This window comes from Cherax quadricarinatus, chromosome 57 (assembly GCF_038502225.1).
Source record: "Cherax quadricarinatus isolate ZL_2023a chromosome 57, ASM3850222v1, whole genome shotgun sequence".
Taxonomy (NCBI): Eukaryota; Metazoa; Arthropoda; class Malacostraca; order Decapoda; family Parastacidae; genus Cherax; species Cherax quadricarinatus.
This window is the reverse complement of record NC_091348.1, coordinates 10,439,784-10,459,765: the sequence shown is the minus strand read 5'-3', so window position 1 is coordinate 10,459,765 and position 19,982 is coordinate 10,439,784. Positions and strand designations below refer to the sequence as shown.

The 19,982-nt window shown below is 40.9% G+C and overlaps 1 protein-coding gene across 10 annotated transcripts in view; it reads right to left on the bottom strand.

Moving 5' to 3' along the window:
* LOC128693462 (serine/threonine-protein kinase VRK1) overlaps nucleotides 1–19,982 on the bottom strand; it is a 285,870-nt gene that overhangs the window by 76,530 nt on the left and 189,358 nt on the right. For all 10 annotated transcript variants that reach the window (XM_070097347.1, XM_070097350.1, XM_070097351.1 and 7 more), the window contains exons 8-9: nucleotides 18,539–18,817; nucleotides 1,447–1,730 (exon numbers count right to left, since the gene is read on the bottom strand). In XM_070097347.1, the coding sequence (XP_069953448.1) occupies nucleotides 1,447–1,730; nucleotides 18,539–18,817 (563 nt within the window). The remainder of the gene's footprint in view (nucleotides 1–1,446; nucleotides 1,731–18,538; nucleotides 18,818–19,982) is intronic.

The window sequence follows — 19,982 nt, the reverse complement described above, 5'->3', positions numbered from 1 at the left end:
GTGGGTAAAAATGTGAAAGAGGGAGTAATACGTAAATTTGGGGTGCCATGGGTAAATGAAAATGGGGAGCCTTCAATTGAACTGGGTGCAGAAAGAGGTTTGGTAATAAGTAATACATATTTTATGAAAAAGAGGATAAATACATATACAAAATACGATATCACACGTAATGAAAGTAGTTTGTTAGATTATGTATTGGTGGATAAAAGATTGATGGGTAGGCTTCAGGGTGTACATGTTTATAGAGGGACAACAGATAAATCGGATCCTTATCTAGTTCTAGCTACAGTTATAGTAAGAGGTAGATGGGGCAAAAGGAAAATGGCAGTGGAGATGTCCTGTCTAAGAGCAATGTGTGGTGTGAATATTATGTAGAAAATTCGGAGTGTGGAAATTAGGAGAAGGTGTGGAGTTAATAAAAGTATTAGTCAGAGGGCTGAAGAGGGGTTGTTGAGGTGGTTTCGTCATTTAGTGAGAATGGATCAAAGTAGAATGACATGGAGTGCATATAAATCTGTAGGGGAAGGCAGGTGGGGTAGGGGTCGTCCTCAAAAAGATTGGAGGGAGGGGGGTAAAGGAGGCTTTGTGGGAGAGGGGCTTGGACTTTCAGCAAGCATGCGTGAGTGTGTTAGATAGGAGTGAATGGAGATGAATGGTATTTGGGATCTGACGAGCTGTTGGACTGTGAGCAGGGTAATATTTAGTGAAGGGATTCAGGGAAACTGGTTATTTTTATATAGTCGGACTTGGTATATGCTTTTAAACTGTAGTGTTCTGGGCACCTTTGCAAAAACAGTGATTATGTATGAGTGAGGTGAAAGTGTTGAATGATGATGAAAGTATTTTCTTTTTGGGGATTTTCTTTCTTTTTGGGTCACCCTGCCTCGGTGGGAGATGGCCAACTTGTTAAAAAAAAAAGTATAATTATATATGTAGTGGCTATCAAAACAAGTAGATAAAACTGATATGTATAAATTGTTTAATAATTATGTTTGTCATTATTTATGCCATGCATAGATAAACTACCTCAGCCAACTGAACAATTTCAAACATTCAACTGGAGCCAATTTCTTGTCTTGAAGCAAGCCACATTATGTTGCCCTTTCTGTAGTGTTAAACAAATATCAAGCTATTTAATCAACACAGAAACAGACAAGTGAAAGAGTCAACATTTAAAGAGAAATTGAATTATCAACCTGTTAAACTTACGAGCAACTGATTACTGTTTGCAGACTAAAAACTTTTTTGAATATAGCCCATGAGTGAATAATTCAACTTCAATAACTCTCCACTCCAAATTTGTGCATGTTTATTTATGAACAAACAGGCAAACCACTACGGCAAAAAGAAAAAAAAAACTATTATCAATAATTCAATACTAATTACTAAACTTTCAGGATATCTGCAAGAAAAACAATGTGATGAAACCATTAGTAAAGTACTTACCCTTGACAGTTTTCAATGTACTATTACTTTGAGGAGCCATGTAAGGTGGAGAGGATGCTGTAGGAGGAGAATAATAAACAGTAGCATCGTTTGAGTCTTCACTCTCAGAAGAATCGAACATCTGGGGTGAACCTACACCTGAGGAAGAACTCAAGTAGCATTCAGTTTCACTGTCAGAACTAGAAAGCCTTTCAGCACGTTTTCTCATAACAGCTTCCATCTCTGGGGTAAATTGCGATGGAATGTCTTCTGAGGCGGGGCTACTTTTGTTACTGTAGCAGTTACTGTCAATAAAAAAAAAAGTTTGTTGTAAATTTACAAAGCACTGGAACAGATTCATTATTCAGCACAATAAACATTCATCTTTAACCCTTTCACTGCCCTCACATAAACCAGAGTCATTGACACCAGTGTCAAGTAGATCTAAGTTTTAAGAACAGCACCCTCAAATATGTTGCGAGTGGTTAATTTTTGCCTAGACAGGAGAGAATGAGTCTGGGTAGTAAGTGCACATAATATGTATGTATATGTGGGCAAATTTGGGAGGGTATGTAAAGGAAGTTTAAAGTGAACACAGATAAGAGCAAGGTGATGAGGGTATCAAACAAATTAGATAAGGAAAAACTGGATTTCAAAGTAAAGGGAGGGAGTATGGAAGAAGTGAATGCGTTCATATATTTGCGAGTGGATGTGTTGGCAGATGGGTACATGAAAGGAAGAGGTAAACCATAGAACTAATGAAGAGAATAAGGTGGTTGGTGCATTGAGGTATCCATGGAGACGAAGAACGTTATCCATGGAGGCAAAAAAGGAAATGTATTACAGTATAGTGGTACCAACACTCTTACATGGGTGTGAAGCATGACTTGGATGTATAAATCTGTAGAGGAGGGAAGGAGGGGTACAGGTCATCCTAGGAAAGGATGGAGGGAAGGGTAAGAGAGGTTTTGTATGCAAGGGGCCTTTACATACAACAGGCATGTGTGAACATTTTAGATGGAAGTGAGTGGAGACAAGTGTTTTTTTGTGACTTGATGAGCTGTTGGAGTGTGAGCAGGGTAATATTTTGTGAAGGAATTCAGGCTAACCGGTTAGCTGGAATCAAGTATTGGAGGTGGGAAGTACGGTGCCTGCACTCTAAAGGAGGAATTTGGGACATCTGCTGTTTAAAGGGACATCTAAACTGTTGTATCTGCACACCTCTGGGTGGTTGCTGTCCATCACCTCCCACCGAGGCAGGGCGACCCCAAAAATTTCACCATCACTCACATTATCAGTCTTTGCAGAGGCACACAGATACGACAGTTTAGATGTCACTCTAAACAGGAAATGATGGGGAAACACAAACTTCTGATCTTATGATTAGTTTAGTTTAAAATAGTGAATCTGAAGTGTTTGAGGATGGTTTTTATGGTTCGTTTTTTTTTTTGTATTAACCCTTTCAGGGTCCACAGGCCCTCTCAGAGACTTGTTCTCAGGGTCCCCCAAATTTCAAATTTCAAAAAAAAAAATCTTACGAAAAGATAGAGAATCTTTTCCTGATCATAATGACACCAAAAGTATGAAATTTTATGGAAAACGTACAGAATTATGCTCTCGCAAAGTTAGCGGTCTCGTGATGTTTATGCATCGGCGATTCTGCCCACTTTGAGCCCTATTTTCGGCCAATTCCAGTGTACTAGTCGACAAAAAACATACCTATTTAGCTAGAACTCCATTTTTTCTATCAAACGAGTACAAGAAACCAGTCATTTACTGATTTCAACTATCCAATACAGTGGTCAGAATTTAGCAATTTTGCCAATTTCACACAAATTTCAAAAGATGCCAATTTCCAAATAGTGTCCACAATAAACAATAAAGACATTCCTGGCACTAAAATAACATTTCCTCTGTTCATTAGTCACGTCCCCACACCCCTCTTACATTCTTTTCCTTTCCATTTCGAATTTTTTTCTCACAAAAAATAGAAGATTTACTGTTATGTAGACTACTGCATTAGTGTAGAAATGGTATAAATAATATCAGCGCACTTGTGAAAGAATATTAGACTCGCCAGCTGACGTGTATTGGACGCGTGGCATGATTTGTTTACTTTTGAACTTTGGCAAAAATCGAACATTTCTGCTACTTTGAGCTCAATTTCAAGGTACTTTTCATTGAGAAACCAATCAAAATCATCTCAATTTCTGTAATATGTCTTTCATTCTATAAAATAAGACCAAGAAAACTAGAATACAACCATAAATACCATATGAAAATACAGTGCAAAGTCGCTGTTTTAAACCAAAAACATGGTCAAAGTTTTTTTTTTCTCATTACGCACTGTGTGCTGCAGGATTTTTTTTATACTGTGCACACTGACCACATAGACCCATTCTTTCATATGTAGGCCTAGCAGCTTTCTCTCACTAGATTTGAAGGCGCTAGAATTTATGAGTACTAGTACGTCAAGGACCCTGGCGCATAAGCCGTACTAGTACAGCCGAAACCCTGAAAGGGTTCACTGACAGAATGGAAGACATACTACTGAAAGAGAGTTTTGGTTGGCAACAGTGCATAAGTGTTCGCAATAAAGCTAATAGAATCCTTGGCTTCATATCAAGAAGCATAAATAATAGGAGTCCTCAGGTTGTTCTTCAACTCTATACATCCTTGGTTAGGCCTCATTTAGATTATGCTGCACAGTTTTGGTCACCGTATTACAGAATGGATATAAATTCTCTGGAAAATGTACAAAGGAGGATGACAAAGATGATCCCATGTATCAGAAACCTTCCCTATGAGGATAGACTAAGGGCCCTGAAACTGCACTTTCAGGACTGATAGCAGCTTGAAACTGGACTCAAGATAGCAGAAAATTAGGTAGAATATTTTCCTGAGGACAGGTAAGGCCCTCTACAACCCCTCTCTCCATCTCTGGCATGTTTTAGGGGTTTTACTAAGTCTGATTCAATTATTGGGACACCATAATTCATGACCAATTATTCTTGGTTATTCGTTATCCATGGAGGCAAAGAAGGGAATGCACGAAAGTATAGTGGTACCAACACACTTGTATGGGTGTGAAGCTTGGGTTGCAAATGCTGCAGCAAGGAGGCGGCTGGAGGCAAGTGGAGATGTCCTGTCTAAGGGCAATGTGTGGTGTAAATATTATGCACAGAATTCAGTGAGAAAATCAGGAGGAGGTGTGGAGTTACTGAAAGTATTAGTTAAGGGCTGAAGAGGGGTTGAGGTGGTTTGGTCATTTAGAGAGAAGGGATCAAAGTAGAATGACATGGAGAGCGTAAAAATCTATAGAGGAAGGAAGGTGGGGTGGCTGTTGTCCTCGAAAAGGTTGGAGGGAAGGGGTAAAGGAGGTTTTGTGGGTGAGGGGTTTGGACTTCCAGCAAGCATGTGTGAGCATGTTATACAGGAGTGAATAGAGACGAATGGTTCTTGGGAACTGATGAGCTGGAGGAATGTGAGCAGGGTAATATTTAGTGAAGGGACTCAGGAAAACTGGTTATTTTTATATAGATGGACTTGAGTACCGGAAATGGGAAGTACAATGCCTGCACTTTAAAGGAGGGGTTTGGGATATTGGCAGTTTGAAGGGGTATGTTATATATGCTTCTAAACTGTTGTATCTGAGCACCTCTGCAATGACTGATTATGTGTGAGTGAGGTGAAAGTGTTGAATGATGATGAAAGTATTTTCTTTTTGGGAATTTTCTTTCTTTTTGGGTCACCCTGCCTCGGTGGGAAACGGCCAACTTGTCGAAAAAAAAAATATCAAAGAAAGGTTCAATCTAAAAATTGTGCAATGATGAATTTAAAATGGGCAAGTGTAATATAGGAGAGGCCTTAGTATGTGAGTAATGATCAGAGGAAATGTTTTATGGCTTGGAATGCTTAGTGTTTATTTTGGACTGGTATTAAACTGGAATTCCTTTAATTTTGTGTAAAATTTCCCAAGTACTGACTGTTCACTTTATACAGTAGCAGTGATAGTTGCTCAGTCAATATAACCAGACATACTGTACTAGCAAAATAGCTAAGAATATAGTCAAACTGAGCAATAGAACTAACTTTAAATAGGACTCAAGAGTGGGTAAAATTGCCAATCCATAAATTGTGCCAAGTCACTAACTTTGAACCTGCATAATTCTGCAAGTTTTCAATCAAATTTCGTATTTTTGGTGTCATTACCTAAAAAAAAAAAAAAAGATTCTCAACCATTTCAAATGAATGTCTTTTTAAATGCTAACTTTGAGCACTTTTAAACCTTAACCCTTTCGGGGTTTCCGACGTACTAGTATGGCTTACGCGCCAGGGTTTTTGACGTACTAGTACGCATAAATTCTAGCGCCCTCAAATCTAGTGAGAGAAAGCTGGTAGGCCTACGTATGAAAGAATGGGTCTATGTGGTCAGTGTGCGCAGTATAAAAAAAATCCTGCAGTACACAGAGCATAATGAGAAAAAAAAAAGACCGTGTTTCTGGTTTAACCCTTTCAGGGTCCGTCCCGTAGATCTACGGCTTCACGTTGAGTGTCCAAACCGTAGATCTACACCAAAATTCTAGTGCCGTCAAATTTAGCGCGAAAACGTTCATAGGCCTACATGTGAGAGAATGGGTCTGAGTGGTGGGTGTGAGGCATAAACAAAAAATCTAAGCGCCCGCATAGCATTGTGGGAACGGCAGCTCAGTTACCCTTGTTCACCATGCCTCGTCGCAAGGCAGCTCTCTCTCCAAGGAAAATTGGGACTCTCCTGTTCCTATCTGATAGGTCTGACAGTGATGGAAGTGGAAATGAAGACGAATTCTTTGGCTTTGATCAGTTAGTGACCGAAAAGAATGACCAGGATATCAATAATAGTGCAGAAAACCCTGACGATCCTCAACCTTCTACCTCTGGCGTGTGCACTCGTCAGTCACGGTCGGTTGTACCTCAACGCAGGAGAATACTATTATTTTTGCGTGGCCAGGCCTCTGACTACAGTAATGATGATGATAGTGACGTGGATTGTGATTTTATTGCTCTTGACGATCGATCGAGTAGTGATAGTGAGGAATCATATTCACCAGTGAAGCGTCGGTATGTACGCTGCCGCATGCGCTCGGGTAGTGTACCCTATGCCATGCCTAGGGGACAGAGTACATCCCGTGGCCCTACACCAGGTATAGACAGTGATAGTGAGGATGATGTGGATACACTTGGCATGGATAGACTACAGGCATCAGTAGATGGTGGTAGTGGTGATGGTAGTGCCACGGCCATGCGTGACTCACCAGCTGGGACCCATGCTGCTGACTCCGTAGTTCAAGGACAACGTGGAGCGTCAGTCACCAGCACACCTCAACCACAACCACCCGCACAACCAGCCTATGATGTCCAGTATCCACCAGCAAACCGTATCTGGGATTGGCAGCAAAATCCCAATTTTGTTCCCAAGCCCCACCACTTTGATGACTCTCAAAGTGGAATTCTACCAACTTGCCCCCTTGGAAACACTGCAAATGAACTGGAATTCTTTGAACTATTCTTTGACCAGCCATTGATGGAAACTATTGTCAGGGAAAGTAATAAGTATTTTGAGTACACCATGGCAAATACGATCATATCACTACAGTCAAGACTACACCGGTGGAAAGAGACGACTGTTGCAGAAATGTATTTGCTTTTTGCAACAATAATGCTTATGCCTCATGTCTATAAGCATAATATAAATGCATACTGGTCCACAGATAGGCTAATTTCTACCCCAGTCTTCAGTGAAATCATCCCAGTGAGCAGGTTTATCTTACTCTTACGTACATTACACTTCTCTGACAAAACCAGGCCTGACAGAAGTGACAGGTTATACAAGATTAGAAATGTTTTTATGTATTTCAAACAAAAGTTCAGCATGTACTTTTATCCGTTCAAGAATCTTGTAATTGACGAATCTTTGATTTTGTTCAAAAGTAGGCTGTCATTCAAGCAGTATATACCAAGCAAGAGTAAACGCTTTGGTATAAAACTGTTTGTACTCTGTGACTGTGACAGTGGCCTGGTATTGGATATTGTTGTATACATGGGAAGTAAAACATTGAAAGATACCAAGATGTTATTGGGTATCTCAGGCAACGTAGTGAGAATCATGATGGCACCTTATCTTGGTAAGGGGCATACGTTATATGCCGATAACTGGTACACAAGCCCATTACTCAATGATTTCTTGCGAGTGAGCATGACAGATGTGTGTGGCACAGTGTGTTCTAATCGTAAACATATGCCCAGGCTCAACGCAGGTGCTCGTGGTGATGACGTGCAGGTGTTTACTGCCAATGACATCATGGCATTACGGTGGCATGACAAACGAGATATCACATTGTTGACAACCATTCACCGTAATGAAATGCAAGACAGTGGCAAAGTTGATCGAGTGACTAATGAACGTATTCGAAAACCAGTGACAGTGACCATGGCGTAATAGCGCACAAAATGCGTGCTAAAGGAATAACAGGAAAAGTCGGTCGATGGATCTATAATTTCCTCACTAACAGAACACAGAGAGTAGTCGTCAACAGAGTAAAGTCCGAGGCAGCTACGGTGAAAAGCTCTGTTCCACAAGGCACAGTACTCGCTCCCATCTTGTTCCTCATCCTCATATCCGACATAGACAAGGATGTCAGCCACAGCACCGTGTCTTCCTTTGCAGATGACACCCGAATCTGCATGACAGTGTTTTCCATTGCAGACACTGCAAAGCTCCAGGCGGACATCAACCAAATCTTTCAGTGGGCTGCAGAAAACAATATGAAGTTCAACGATGAGAAATTTCAATTACTCAGATATGGTAAACATGAGGAAATTAAATCTTCATCAGAGTACAAAACAAATTCTGGCCACAAAATAGAGCGAAACACCAACGTCAAAGACCTGGGAGTGATCATGTCGGAGGATCTCACCTTCAAGGACCATAACATTGTATCAATCGCATCTGCTAGAAGAATGACAGTATGGATAATGAGAACCTTCAAAACTAGGGAGGCCAAGCCCATGATGACACTCTTCAGGTCACTTGTTCTATCTAGGCTGGTATATTGCTACACACTAACAGCACCTTTCAAGGCAGGTGAAATTGCCGACCTAGAAAATGTACAGAGAACTTTCACGGCGCGCATAACGGAGATAAAACACCTCAATTACTGGGAGCGCTTGAGGTTCCTAAACCTGTATTCCCTGGAACGCAGGAGGGAGAGATACATGATTATATACACCTGGAAAATCCTAGAGGGACTAGTACCGAACTTGCACACGAAAATCACTCACTACGAAAGCAAAAGACTTGGCAGACGATGCACCATCCCCCCAATGAAAAGCAGGGGTGTCACTAGCACGTTAAGAGACCATACAATAAGTGTCAGGGGCCCGAGACTGTTCAACTGCCTCCCAGCACACATAAGGGGGATTACCAACAGACCCCTGGCAGTCTTCAAGCTGGCACTGGACAAGCACCTAAAGTCAGTTCCTGATTAGCCGGGCTGTGGCTCGTACGTTGGTTTGCGTGCAGCCAGCAGCAACAGCCTGGTTGATCAGGCTCTGATCCACCAGGCGGCCTGGTCACAGACCGGGCCGCGGGGGCGTTGACCCCCGGAACTCTCCAGTGACTGATCATACACAAAACATGCGCTTGGTTGACAAATGTGACATGCAGATTGGCTTTGTTGATTGTGTTCGTAAAAGTTACAAGTAGTACATGAAACTTTTCTTCCATCTCATGGACATTTCAATGCATATAATATGTACCAAATGAAGACTGGCAACATACCACCGTATGGTGAATTTTGTTTGTCTGTTGTCAGACAACTCATAATGAAGTACTAGGTAACAACACCTGCTACACAACAAGGTCCTCGAACCCTTAGGATATACCTAAGCGTCTGAGGAAGGAAGGAAGGTGATCATTACATAATACAGCTTCCTTCAACTCAAGAAATTTGCTCAGAAGAGATGCAGCGTCTGTGCACAAACAAAACGATGGCAACAAAGAAGCAAAGACACTCCGTTTATGTGTGAGGAATGTAAGGTACCTGACTTAAGAAATCGTAATGACACGATTGCAAATAAACCATACCCCCGGCCGGGATTGAACCCGCGGGCTGGAGTTTTGAGACTCTATGACCGCGGGTTCAATCCCGGCCGGGGGTATGGTTTAAGGTACCTCTGTGCATGGTGCCTTGTTTCAAAGAGTTCCACAAGCTCCAGCAGTTCTAAAACCATGTCCAGTGATTGTACATATGTAAATACAGTGGACCCCCGGTTAACGATATTTTTTCACTTCAGAAGTATGTTCAGGTGCCAGTACTGACCAAATTTGTTTCCATAAGGAATATTGTGAAGTAGATTAGTCCATTTCAGACCCCCCAAACATACACGTACAAACGCACTTACATAAATACACTTACATAATTGGTCGCATTCGGAGGTGATCGTTATGCGGGGGTCCACTGTATATGATAGAACATTAGTATTATACAAGATTTGTGCATGTTTATTTTAATAAACAACAGTGGTAAACAATAATATGATAATAACTTTAGTGCGGTTATTGTGTTCAATACAGTGAGTTTATATATATACATTATATTCAGTATTGGTCTCTCAGGCCCCAAATGTTAGTTAGAAAAAATTAGAAAAGAAAAGAAAAAACTACAAAAAACGGTAAAGAAAGTAATGTGCGTATGTGGAAATCGTCGCTGTTGCCACCACCACGTCATTTGGGGTCAACTTCTCGGCACTGTATCTCGGTAAGTACTGATCAGAAAAATTTTTTTTTTGTCTTATTACCTTCACAAAAATATACTCTTTAATTCTGTAATTTTTTTTTTTTTTTTTTTTTTTTTCAAAATTTCTTGGACACTGGAGCACCACTTCAGATTCTGGCCTTGGACCCTGAATGGGTTAAAATAGCGACTTTGCACTGTATTTTCGTATGGTATTTATGGTTGTATTCTAGTTTTCCTGGTCTTATTTTATAGAATGGAAGACATATTACAGAAATTCAGATGATTTTGACTGATTTTACAATAAAAAGTACCTTGAAATTGAGCTCAAAATAGCAGAAATGTTTGATTTTTACCAAAGTTCAAAAGTAAACAAATTATGCCAAGCGTCCAATACACGTCAACTGGCGAGTCTAATATTCTTTCACAAGTGAGCTGATATTATTTATACCATTTCTACACTAATGCAGTAGTCTGCATAACAGTAAATCTTCTATTTTTTAAGAATAAAAATTCAAAGTGGAAATCCAAAGAAATACAAGAGGGGCCTGGGGATGTGACTAACGAACAGAGAACTTGTTATTTTAGTGCCAGGAATGTCTTTCTTGTTTATTCTGGACCCTATTCGGAAGCTGGCATCTTTTGAAATTTGTGTGAAATTGGCAAAATTGCTAAATTCTCACCACTTTATTGGATAGTTGAAATCGGTAAATGGGTGGTTTCTTGTACTCATTTGATAGAAAAATTGGAGTTCTAGCAAAATAGTTATGATTTTTGTCGACTAGTACACTGGAATTGGCCGAAAATAGGGCTCAAAGTGGGCAAAATCGCCGATGCGTAAACATCATCGAGACCGCTAACTTCGCGAGAGCACAATTCCATAAGTTTTCCACCAAATTTCATACTTTTGGTGTCAATAAGATCGGGAAAAAATTCTCTATCTTTTCATAATAATTTTTTTTTTTTTTAAATTTGGGGACTGAGAATAAATCTCGGAGAGGGCCTGGGGACCCTGAAAGGGTTAAGTACAGGTACACATAAGTATAATTATCAGAGTATGCATAAAATACGCAGTAACTTTAAAACGTTCGAAATTTGGAAAGTTTCTAGCCATAATGGAGAGAAGTGGAACTCACGGAGAATGTAAACAAATTGGGTGGCTTGCAGTGACCGTATTAATGTGTCAGGTGGGTGGGTGGGGTTAAGTCGTATAGTGATTTTTGGTCATAATTTGAAATGTCCATACAAGCGAAACGCTATAAGGCAAAATGCCATAAAGCGGGGAGCCTACTGTATTATCACACAAAGTTCATAACTTACTTAAATATTCTTTCACTTGACCTACTTCATAGCTATAATGATGCTATGATGAGACAGGACCATACCAAAGCTTTGGCAGATACAGGGGGCTCTCGGTTATCGGCTGTTCCTGTTATTGGCCAACTCAGTGTTCGGCCGGTTTTTCGGCTGCCTGTGATCGGCCGTTATGTCGGTGACCGGCTGTTTCAAACGAGTCCGTCTGAAGGTTGGAGCCGCTTGCGCGTTAGTTTGGCTGTATCTTTCGGTGCGTGAGGAAGCTTCTGCTCATACATCCAAACATTTCGCTTGTTTTCCATTTTTTAGTTTTTTTTGCAGTGTAACTGCGAAATAAGTAACCATGGCTCCAAAGAAAGTGAGAAACACTATGAAATTTAAGTGTAATGTGTAGCAGGTATGCAGAGAGTGTAGCAGGTATGCAGGTAGTGTAGTAGGCATGCGGGAAGTGTAGCAGACATGCAGGGAGTGTAACAGGCATGCAGGGAGTGTAGTAGGAATGCAGGGAGTGTAGCAGGCATATCGGGAGTGCAGAAGGCATGCAGGGAGTGTTGCAGGCATACAGGGAGTGTAGCAGGCATGCAGTGAATGTAACAGGCATGCAGGGAACATAGCAGGCATGCAGGGAGTGTAGCAGGCATGCAGGGAGTGTAGCAGGCATGCAGGGAGTGTAGCAGGCATGCAGGGAGTGTAGCAGGCATGCAGGGAGTGTAGCAGGCATGCAGGGAGTGTAGCAGGCATGCAGAGAGTGTAACAGGCATGCAGGGAGTGTAGCAGGCATGCAGGGAGTGTAGCAGGCATGCAGAGAGTGTAACAGGCATGCAGGGAGTGTAGCAGGTATGCAGGGAGTGTAGCAGGTATGCAGGGAGTGTAGCAGCATGCAGGGAGTGTGTAGTGTAGCAGGCATGCAGGGAGTGTAGCAGGCATGCAGGGAGTGTAGCAGGCATGCAGGGAGTGTAGCAGGCATGCAGGGAGTGTAGCAGGCATGCAGAGAGTGTAACAGGCATGTAGGGAGTGTAGCAGGCATGCAGGGAGTGTAGCAGGCATGCATGGAATGTAACAGGCATGCAGGGAGTGTAGAAGGCATGCAGGGAGTGTAGAAGGCATGCAGGGAGTGTAGAAGGCATGCAGGGAGTGTAGAAGGCATGCAGGGAATGTAGCAGGCATGCAGGGAATGTAGCAGGCAGGCAGGGAGTGTAGCAGGCATGCATGGAATGTAACAGGCATGCAGGGAGTGTAGCAGGCATGCATGGAGTGTAGCAGGCATGCATGGAGTGTAGCAGGCATGCAGGGAGTGTAGCAGGCATGCAGGGAGTGTATCAGGCATGCAGGGAGTGTAGCAGGCATGCAGGGAGTGTAGCAGGCATGCAGGGAGTGTAGCAGGCATGCATGAAATGTAACAGGCATGCAGGGAGTGTAGCAGACATGCATGGAGTGTAGCAGGCATGCAGCGAGTGCAACAGGCATGTAGGGAGTGTAGCAGCCATGCAGGGAGTGTAGCAGCCATGCAAGGAGTGTAGCAGGCATGCTGGGAGTGTAGCAGGCATGCAGGGAGTGTAGCAGGCATGCAGGGAGTGTAGCAGGAATGCAGGGAGTGTAGCAGGCATATCGGGAGTGCAGAAGGCATGCAGGGAGAGCAGCAGGCATGGAGGGAGCATAGCAGGCATGCAGGGAGTGTAGCAGACATGCAAGGAGTATAGCAGGCATGCAGTTAGTGTAACAGGCAAGCAGGGAGTGTAGCAGGCATGCAGGGAGTGTAGCAGGCATGCATGGAATGTAACAGGCATGCAGGGAGTGTAGCAGGCATGCAGGGAATGTAGCAGGCATGCTGGGAGTGTAGCAGGCATGCAGGGAGTGTAGCAGGAATGCAGGGAGTGTAGCAGACATGCATGGAGTGTAGCAGGCATGCAGAGTGCAACAGGCATGTAGGGAGTGTAGCAGGCATGCTGGGAGTGTAGCAGGCATGCTGGGAGTGTAGCAGGCATGCTGGGAGTGTAGCAGGCATGTTGGAAGTGTAGCAGGCATGCTGGGAGTGTAGCAGGCATGCTGGGAGTGTAGCAGGCATGCTGGGAGTGTAGCAGGCATGCTGGGAGTGTAGCAGGCATGCTGGGAGTGTAGCAGGCATGTTGGGAGTGTAGCAGGTATTCCAAAAGCCAGCATTAGTCTTCAATAAAGGTATGTAATACTGATTTGTAAAAAAGTATTTTTTTGGGTCGAAGAAGTATGGGGTAGGTTTAAAAATGTAGTGTTAGTGTGTTCAGCAGAAGTTTGTGGTTACAGGAAAGTGGGTGCGGGAGGGAAGAGGAGCGATTGGTGGAATGATGATGTAAAGAAGAGTAGTAAGGTAAAAAAAGTTAGCATATGAGAAGTTTTTACAAAATAGAAGTGATGCAAGGAGGGAAGAGTATATGGAGAAAAAGAGAGAGGTTAAGAGAGTGGTGAAGCAATGTAAAAAGAGAGCAAATGAGAGAGTGGGTGAGATGTTATCAACAAATTTTGTTGAAAATAAGAAAAAGTTTTGGAGTGAGATTAACAAGTTAAGGAAGCCTAGAGAACAAATGGATTTGTCAGTTAACCCTTTCAGGGTCCGTCCCATAGATCTACGGCTTTACGGTGAGTGTCCAAACCGTAGATCTACGCCATGAGCTCAGCTCACTCTGATAAACTGTGAGTGGTACATTTGGGCCTAGATATGAGAGAATACATCTATGTGGTATGTGTGCACCACATAAAACAGATCCTGCAGCACACTGTGTATAAAGAGAGAAAAAAACTGAAATCGTGATTTTTCGATTAAAACAGCAACTTTGCAGTGTTTTTTCGTATGTTTTTTATAGTTGTATTTGCGATTTCTTGGTCTCATTTGATAGAATGGAAGACATATTACAGAAATAGAGATGATTTTGATTGGTTTTAGCACTGGAAATGGCTTGAAACTAAGCTCAAAGTAGCGGAAATGTTAAATTTTTGCCGATATTCAAGAGTAAACAAACGACCTCACACATCTAATACACGTCAGCTGGTGGGTCTAATATACATTCACAAATATGGTGATGATATTTATACAATTATTACAGTATTGCATAACAGTAAATCTTCTATTTTTTGGTGTGAATAAAAATTCATTATGTGAATAAAAAATCAAAATGGAATTTATTTGTAAAGCCTCAAAACATAACTAATGAACAGAGGAAATGTTAATTTAGTGCCAGGAATGCCTACATTGTTTATTCTGGACCCTATTTTGAAATTGGAATATTTTGAACTTTGTGTTAAATTGGCCAAATTAACAATTTCCGATCACTTTATTTTGTAGTTGAAACAGTTGACTTGGCGATTTCTTGTGCTCAATCGATAGAATAGAAGTAATACTAGTGAAATAGCTAAGAATTTGGTTGATTGGAATAATGTAATTGGCCTAAAATGGGAGTCAAAGTCGGCAAAATCGCTGATTCGTAAATATCGCTGACACACCAAAATTCGCGAGAGCATAATTTCGTCAATTTTCCACCAAATTTCGTACTTTTTGTTTTATTACTTTCACAAAAAGATTCTCTATGATTTCATACGAAAAAATAACAAATTTTTTTTTTTTTAAATTCTTGAACACTGGTACGTGACTCCAGATTTGGGCCTTGGACCCTGAAAGGGTTAAAAATAGGAGAGGAGAGTTATTAAATGGAGAGTTAGAAGTATTAAGAAGATGGAGGGAATATTTTGAGGAATTGCTAAATGTTGATGAAGATAGGGAAGCTGTGATTTCGTGTATAGGGTAAGGAGGAATGACATCTTGTAGGAGTCAGGAAGAGCCAGTTGTGAGTGTGGGGGAAGTTCGTGAGGCAGTAGGTAAAATGAAAGGGGGTAAGGCAGCCGGGATTGATGGGATAAAGATAGAAATGTTAAAAGCAGGTGGGATATAGTTTTGGAGTGGTTGGTGCAATTATTTAATAAATGTATGGAAGAGGGTAAGGTACCTAGGGATTGGCAGAGAGCATGCATAGTTCCTTTGTATAAAGGCAAAGGGGACAAAAGAGAGTGCAAAAATTATAGGGGGATAAGTCTGTTGAGTATACCTGGTAAAGTGTATGGTAGAGTTATTATTGAAAGAATTAAGAGTAAGACGGAGAATAGGATAGCAGATGAACAAGGAGGCTTTAGGAAAGGTAGGGGGTGTGTTGACCAGGTGTTTACAGTGAAACATATAAGTGAACAGTATTTAGATAAGGCTAGAGAGGTCTTTGTGGCATTTATGGATTTAGAAAAGGCGTATGACAGGGTGGATAGGGGGGCAATGTGGCATATGTTGCAGGTGTATGGTGTAGGAGGTAGGTTACTGAAAGCAGTGAAGAGTTTTTACGAGGATAGTGAGGCTCAAGTTAGAGTATGTAGGAAAGAGGGAAATTATTTCCCAGTAAAAGTAGGCCTTAGACAAGGATGTGTGATGTCACCGTGGTTGTTTAATATACAGTGGACCCCCGGATAACGATCAGCTCCCAACTCGACCAATTATGTAAGTGCTTTTGTAGGTGTATTTTTAGGGGTCTGAAATGGACTAATCAAATTCACAATATTTCTTATGGGAACACATTCGGTCTATAACGGCACCCAAACAGACTTCTGGATTGAAATAATATCGTTATGCAGGGGTCCACTGTATTTATAGATGGGGTTGTAAGAGAAGTAAATGCGAGGGTCTTGGCAAGAGGCGTGGAGTTAAAAGATAAAGAATCACACAAAGTGGGAGTTGTCACAGTTGCTTTTTGCTGATGACACTGCTCTTGGGAGATTCTGAAGAGAAGTTGCAGAGATTGGTGGATGAATTTGGTAGGGTGTGCAAAAGAAAATTAAAAGTGAATACAGGAAAGAGTAAGGTAATGAGGATAACAAAAAGATTAGGTGATGAAAGATTGGATATCAGATTGGAGGGAGAGAGTATGGAGGAGGTGAATGTATTCAGATATTTGGGAGTGGACGTGTCAGCGGATGGGTCTATGAAAGATGAGGTGAATCATAGAATTGATGAGGGGAAAAGGGTGAGTGGTGCACTTAGGAGTCTGTGGAGACAAAGAACTTTGTCCTTGGAGGCAAAGAGGGGAATGTATGAGAGTATAGTTTTACCAACGCTCATATATGGGTGTGAAGCATGGGTGATGAATGTTGCAGCGAGGAGAAGGCTGGAGGCAGTGGAGATGTCATGTCTGAGGGATATGTGTGGTGTGAATATAATGCAGAGAATTCGTAGTTTGGAAGTTAGGAGGAGGTGCGGGATTACCAAAACTGTTGTCCAGAGGGCTGAGGAAGGGTTGTTGAGGTGGTTCGGAAATGTAGAGAGAATGGAGCGAAACAGAGTGACTTCAAGAGTGTATCAGTCTGTAGTGAAAGGAAGGTGGGGTAGGGGTCGGCCTAGGAAAGGTTGGAGGGAGGGGGTAAAGGAGGTTTTGTATGCAAGGGGCTTGGACTTCCAGCAGGCATGCATGAGCATGTTTGTTAGGAGTGAATGGGGACAAATGGTTTTTAATACTTGACATGCTGCTGGAGTGTGAGCAAAGTAACATTTATGAAGGGGTTCAGGGAAACCGGCAGACCGGACTTGAGTCCTGGAGATGGGAAGTACAGTGCCTGCACTCTGAAGGAGGGTGTTAATGTTGCAGTTTAAAAACTGTAGTGTAAAGCACCCTTCTGGCAAGACAGTGAAGGAGTGAATGATGGTGAAAGTTTTTCTTTTTCGGGCCACCCTGCCTTGGTGGGAATCGGCCAGTGTGATAATAAAAAAATAATAAATATTTTTGTCTGTAACAGATTAACTGTAATTACATTAATTCTTATGGGAAATATTATTTCGGTTTTCGGCCATTTTGGTTTTAGGCTGAGCTTCTGGAACGGATTATGGCCGATAACCGAGGGTCCACTGTACCAATAACCATACTCAATACATAATCCATACATAAAACAGAGAAGCTTATGACGACATTTTGGTCCAACTTGGACCATTTACAAGTCACAGTAACACACAAAGGTGGAGCCAGTATATATAGACGGGGGACAGGGACAGGACAGAGAAGAAGAAAGAAGTTATGGTATGGGTAATGCTGGTAGTGGAAGTAGTAGTGAGTAGGTAAAGTAGTGGAAGTGCCACAAGAGATAGAATGGGGAAGTGAAGCAAGGCAATTTTAAGCCGATTCCTAGATTACTAATATTAGCTGATATTCACCAATACAGATACTGAAATTGGTCTGATACTGATATAATAAAAATTAGCCCAATACCCACCAATACTGATACTTTGGTACACCCCTAATGATATATTATTATAAGTATCATCATAATTGTGGATAGAAGGTATCACAGAACATTAGCCCTTAAACTGTCCAAACTTAGACCTATGTTTGCACCACAAGCACTCCGAACGTATATTTACTCTTTCTTTACATTTGAAAGCGTGTAAAAATAAAGTAGATCTACACCTGGACAGTTTAAGGGTTAAAAACAGGAGTAACTTGCTGTGTGCTGTATACATACAGTAATACAATTTCTCATGTATTAAACTACTAATACCAGCCACTGAAGAAATAAATGTGCAAAATCTACATTGGGATACACTTTATTTACAACTTTATCTGTTAAAATATTAGCATTAAAATAACTGGATATTTTCTGCCATTCTTTGTATTCAAAAGAGAAAATACAAGTTATTAAGTGAAGTGTAAATACTTGTATATTTAGTGGTTTGACATTTTGGTTATGGAATCCTTCCTCTGTAAGCAATGTGTGTTGTAAGGAAAGCAAGGGGCCAGTAACCCCTCTCATGTAAAAATTACTAAATGTAAAAAGAAGGGAAACGTTATAAAGTTTTCTTACTTTTTGGGTCACCCTGCCTTGGTGGGAAGTGGCTGGTATGTATAAAAAAAAAAAAAAAAAAAAATACTGGCTGTATGTAGAAACATTGTTAATCTGAAGTCCTCTTGATAACCTGTAAATCAAATAATTTCAGTAAACAAAATTAAAAATTATGAAGGATTGCTTACCTGTTGTGTCGATGTCGCTTTTGGCATATAGGTGGAGATGCAGACTTTTCTCTAATCTTGTTCATAATTTCTATCATCTGAGGAGTAGGATTATCCAGAGACGTATCTTTAACAACAGCCAATCTTTTAGGTCTTAGCTTCTGTTTACGAGCAGCCATCTTCTGATTCTCTTTTTCAATCATTACTTCTTCAGTGTCAACAGGTGGGAATTCTGGTTGGCAAGGTTTGCTCAAACTGATGCCAAGCAAGGAACTTCTGGGACAAGTTCTAGTATTCACTCTTGAAATATGAGAGAAAAATTAATATACATAAGCTAAACTGCCTCAAAATTAAAAAAAAAAAAAAATTACTCATGAGAATAGGTACAGCATATTTTTAATTTTGTACCATCAATAACTTAGTAATCTAATCTAGTTAAAATTAACAATGTTGCTGATGCCTAATCAAATAATCTCAGTTTAACCTAAGCTCAGCAAGTATTATTTAACAATTAAATGTAAATTTTTGCAGTTACTGCAACAATTTTTGTTTCAGTTTTGGAAAAAAATTCTTGCTGAATTAGCAAATTCAGAAGACTTAACTTAAACATCTAATGGAAACTAAATGGTTTCAGCAATCTCTTCGTGGATACCTTGCTCACACTAACAGCACATTAAAATTAAACTTCTCCCTTCCACATGCATTTATTAAATGCTCGAGCCCTTAATTCTTTGCACCTTCATTAACCCTTTCGCTGCCGAGACCCCTGTTCACAAACTTGTTCTCAGTGCCAGAGAGATTAAAAAAAAAAAATTATTTTTCCTTATGAAATAATACAGAATCTTTTCCTAATGGTAATGACACCAAAAGTAAGAAATTTGATGGAAAACTTACGGAATTACTCTCGCAAAGTTAGCGCTCTCAGCGATATTTATGCATCAGCGATTTTGCCCACTTTGAGCCCTATTTTCAGCCAATTCCATTGTTCCAGTCGACCAAACTCATAGCTATTTCGCTAGAACTTCATTAATTCTATCGAATAAGTACAAGAAACTGCCCCTTTACCGATTTCAACTACCCAATAGTGTGATCAGAATTTGGTAATTTGGCCAATTTCATACACAATTCAAGTAAAGCCAATTTCAAAAGAGGGTCCAGAATTAACAATACAAACATTCCTAGGACTAAAATAATGTTTTCTCTGTTCATTAGTCACGTCTCCAGGCCCCTCTTATATTACGCTTGCATTCCATTTTTAATTTTTATCACACAAAGAATAGAAGATTTACTGTTATGCAGACTACTTCATTATGTAAAAATGGTATAAATATCAGCGCATTTGTGAAAGCATATTAGACTCACCAGTTGATGTGTATTAGACACGTGATGTGATTTGTTTACTTTTGAACATCAGTAAAAATTCAACATATCCGTTACTCTGAGCTCAATTTCAAGGTACTTTTTG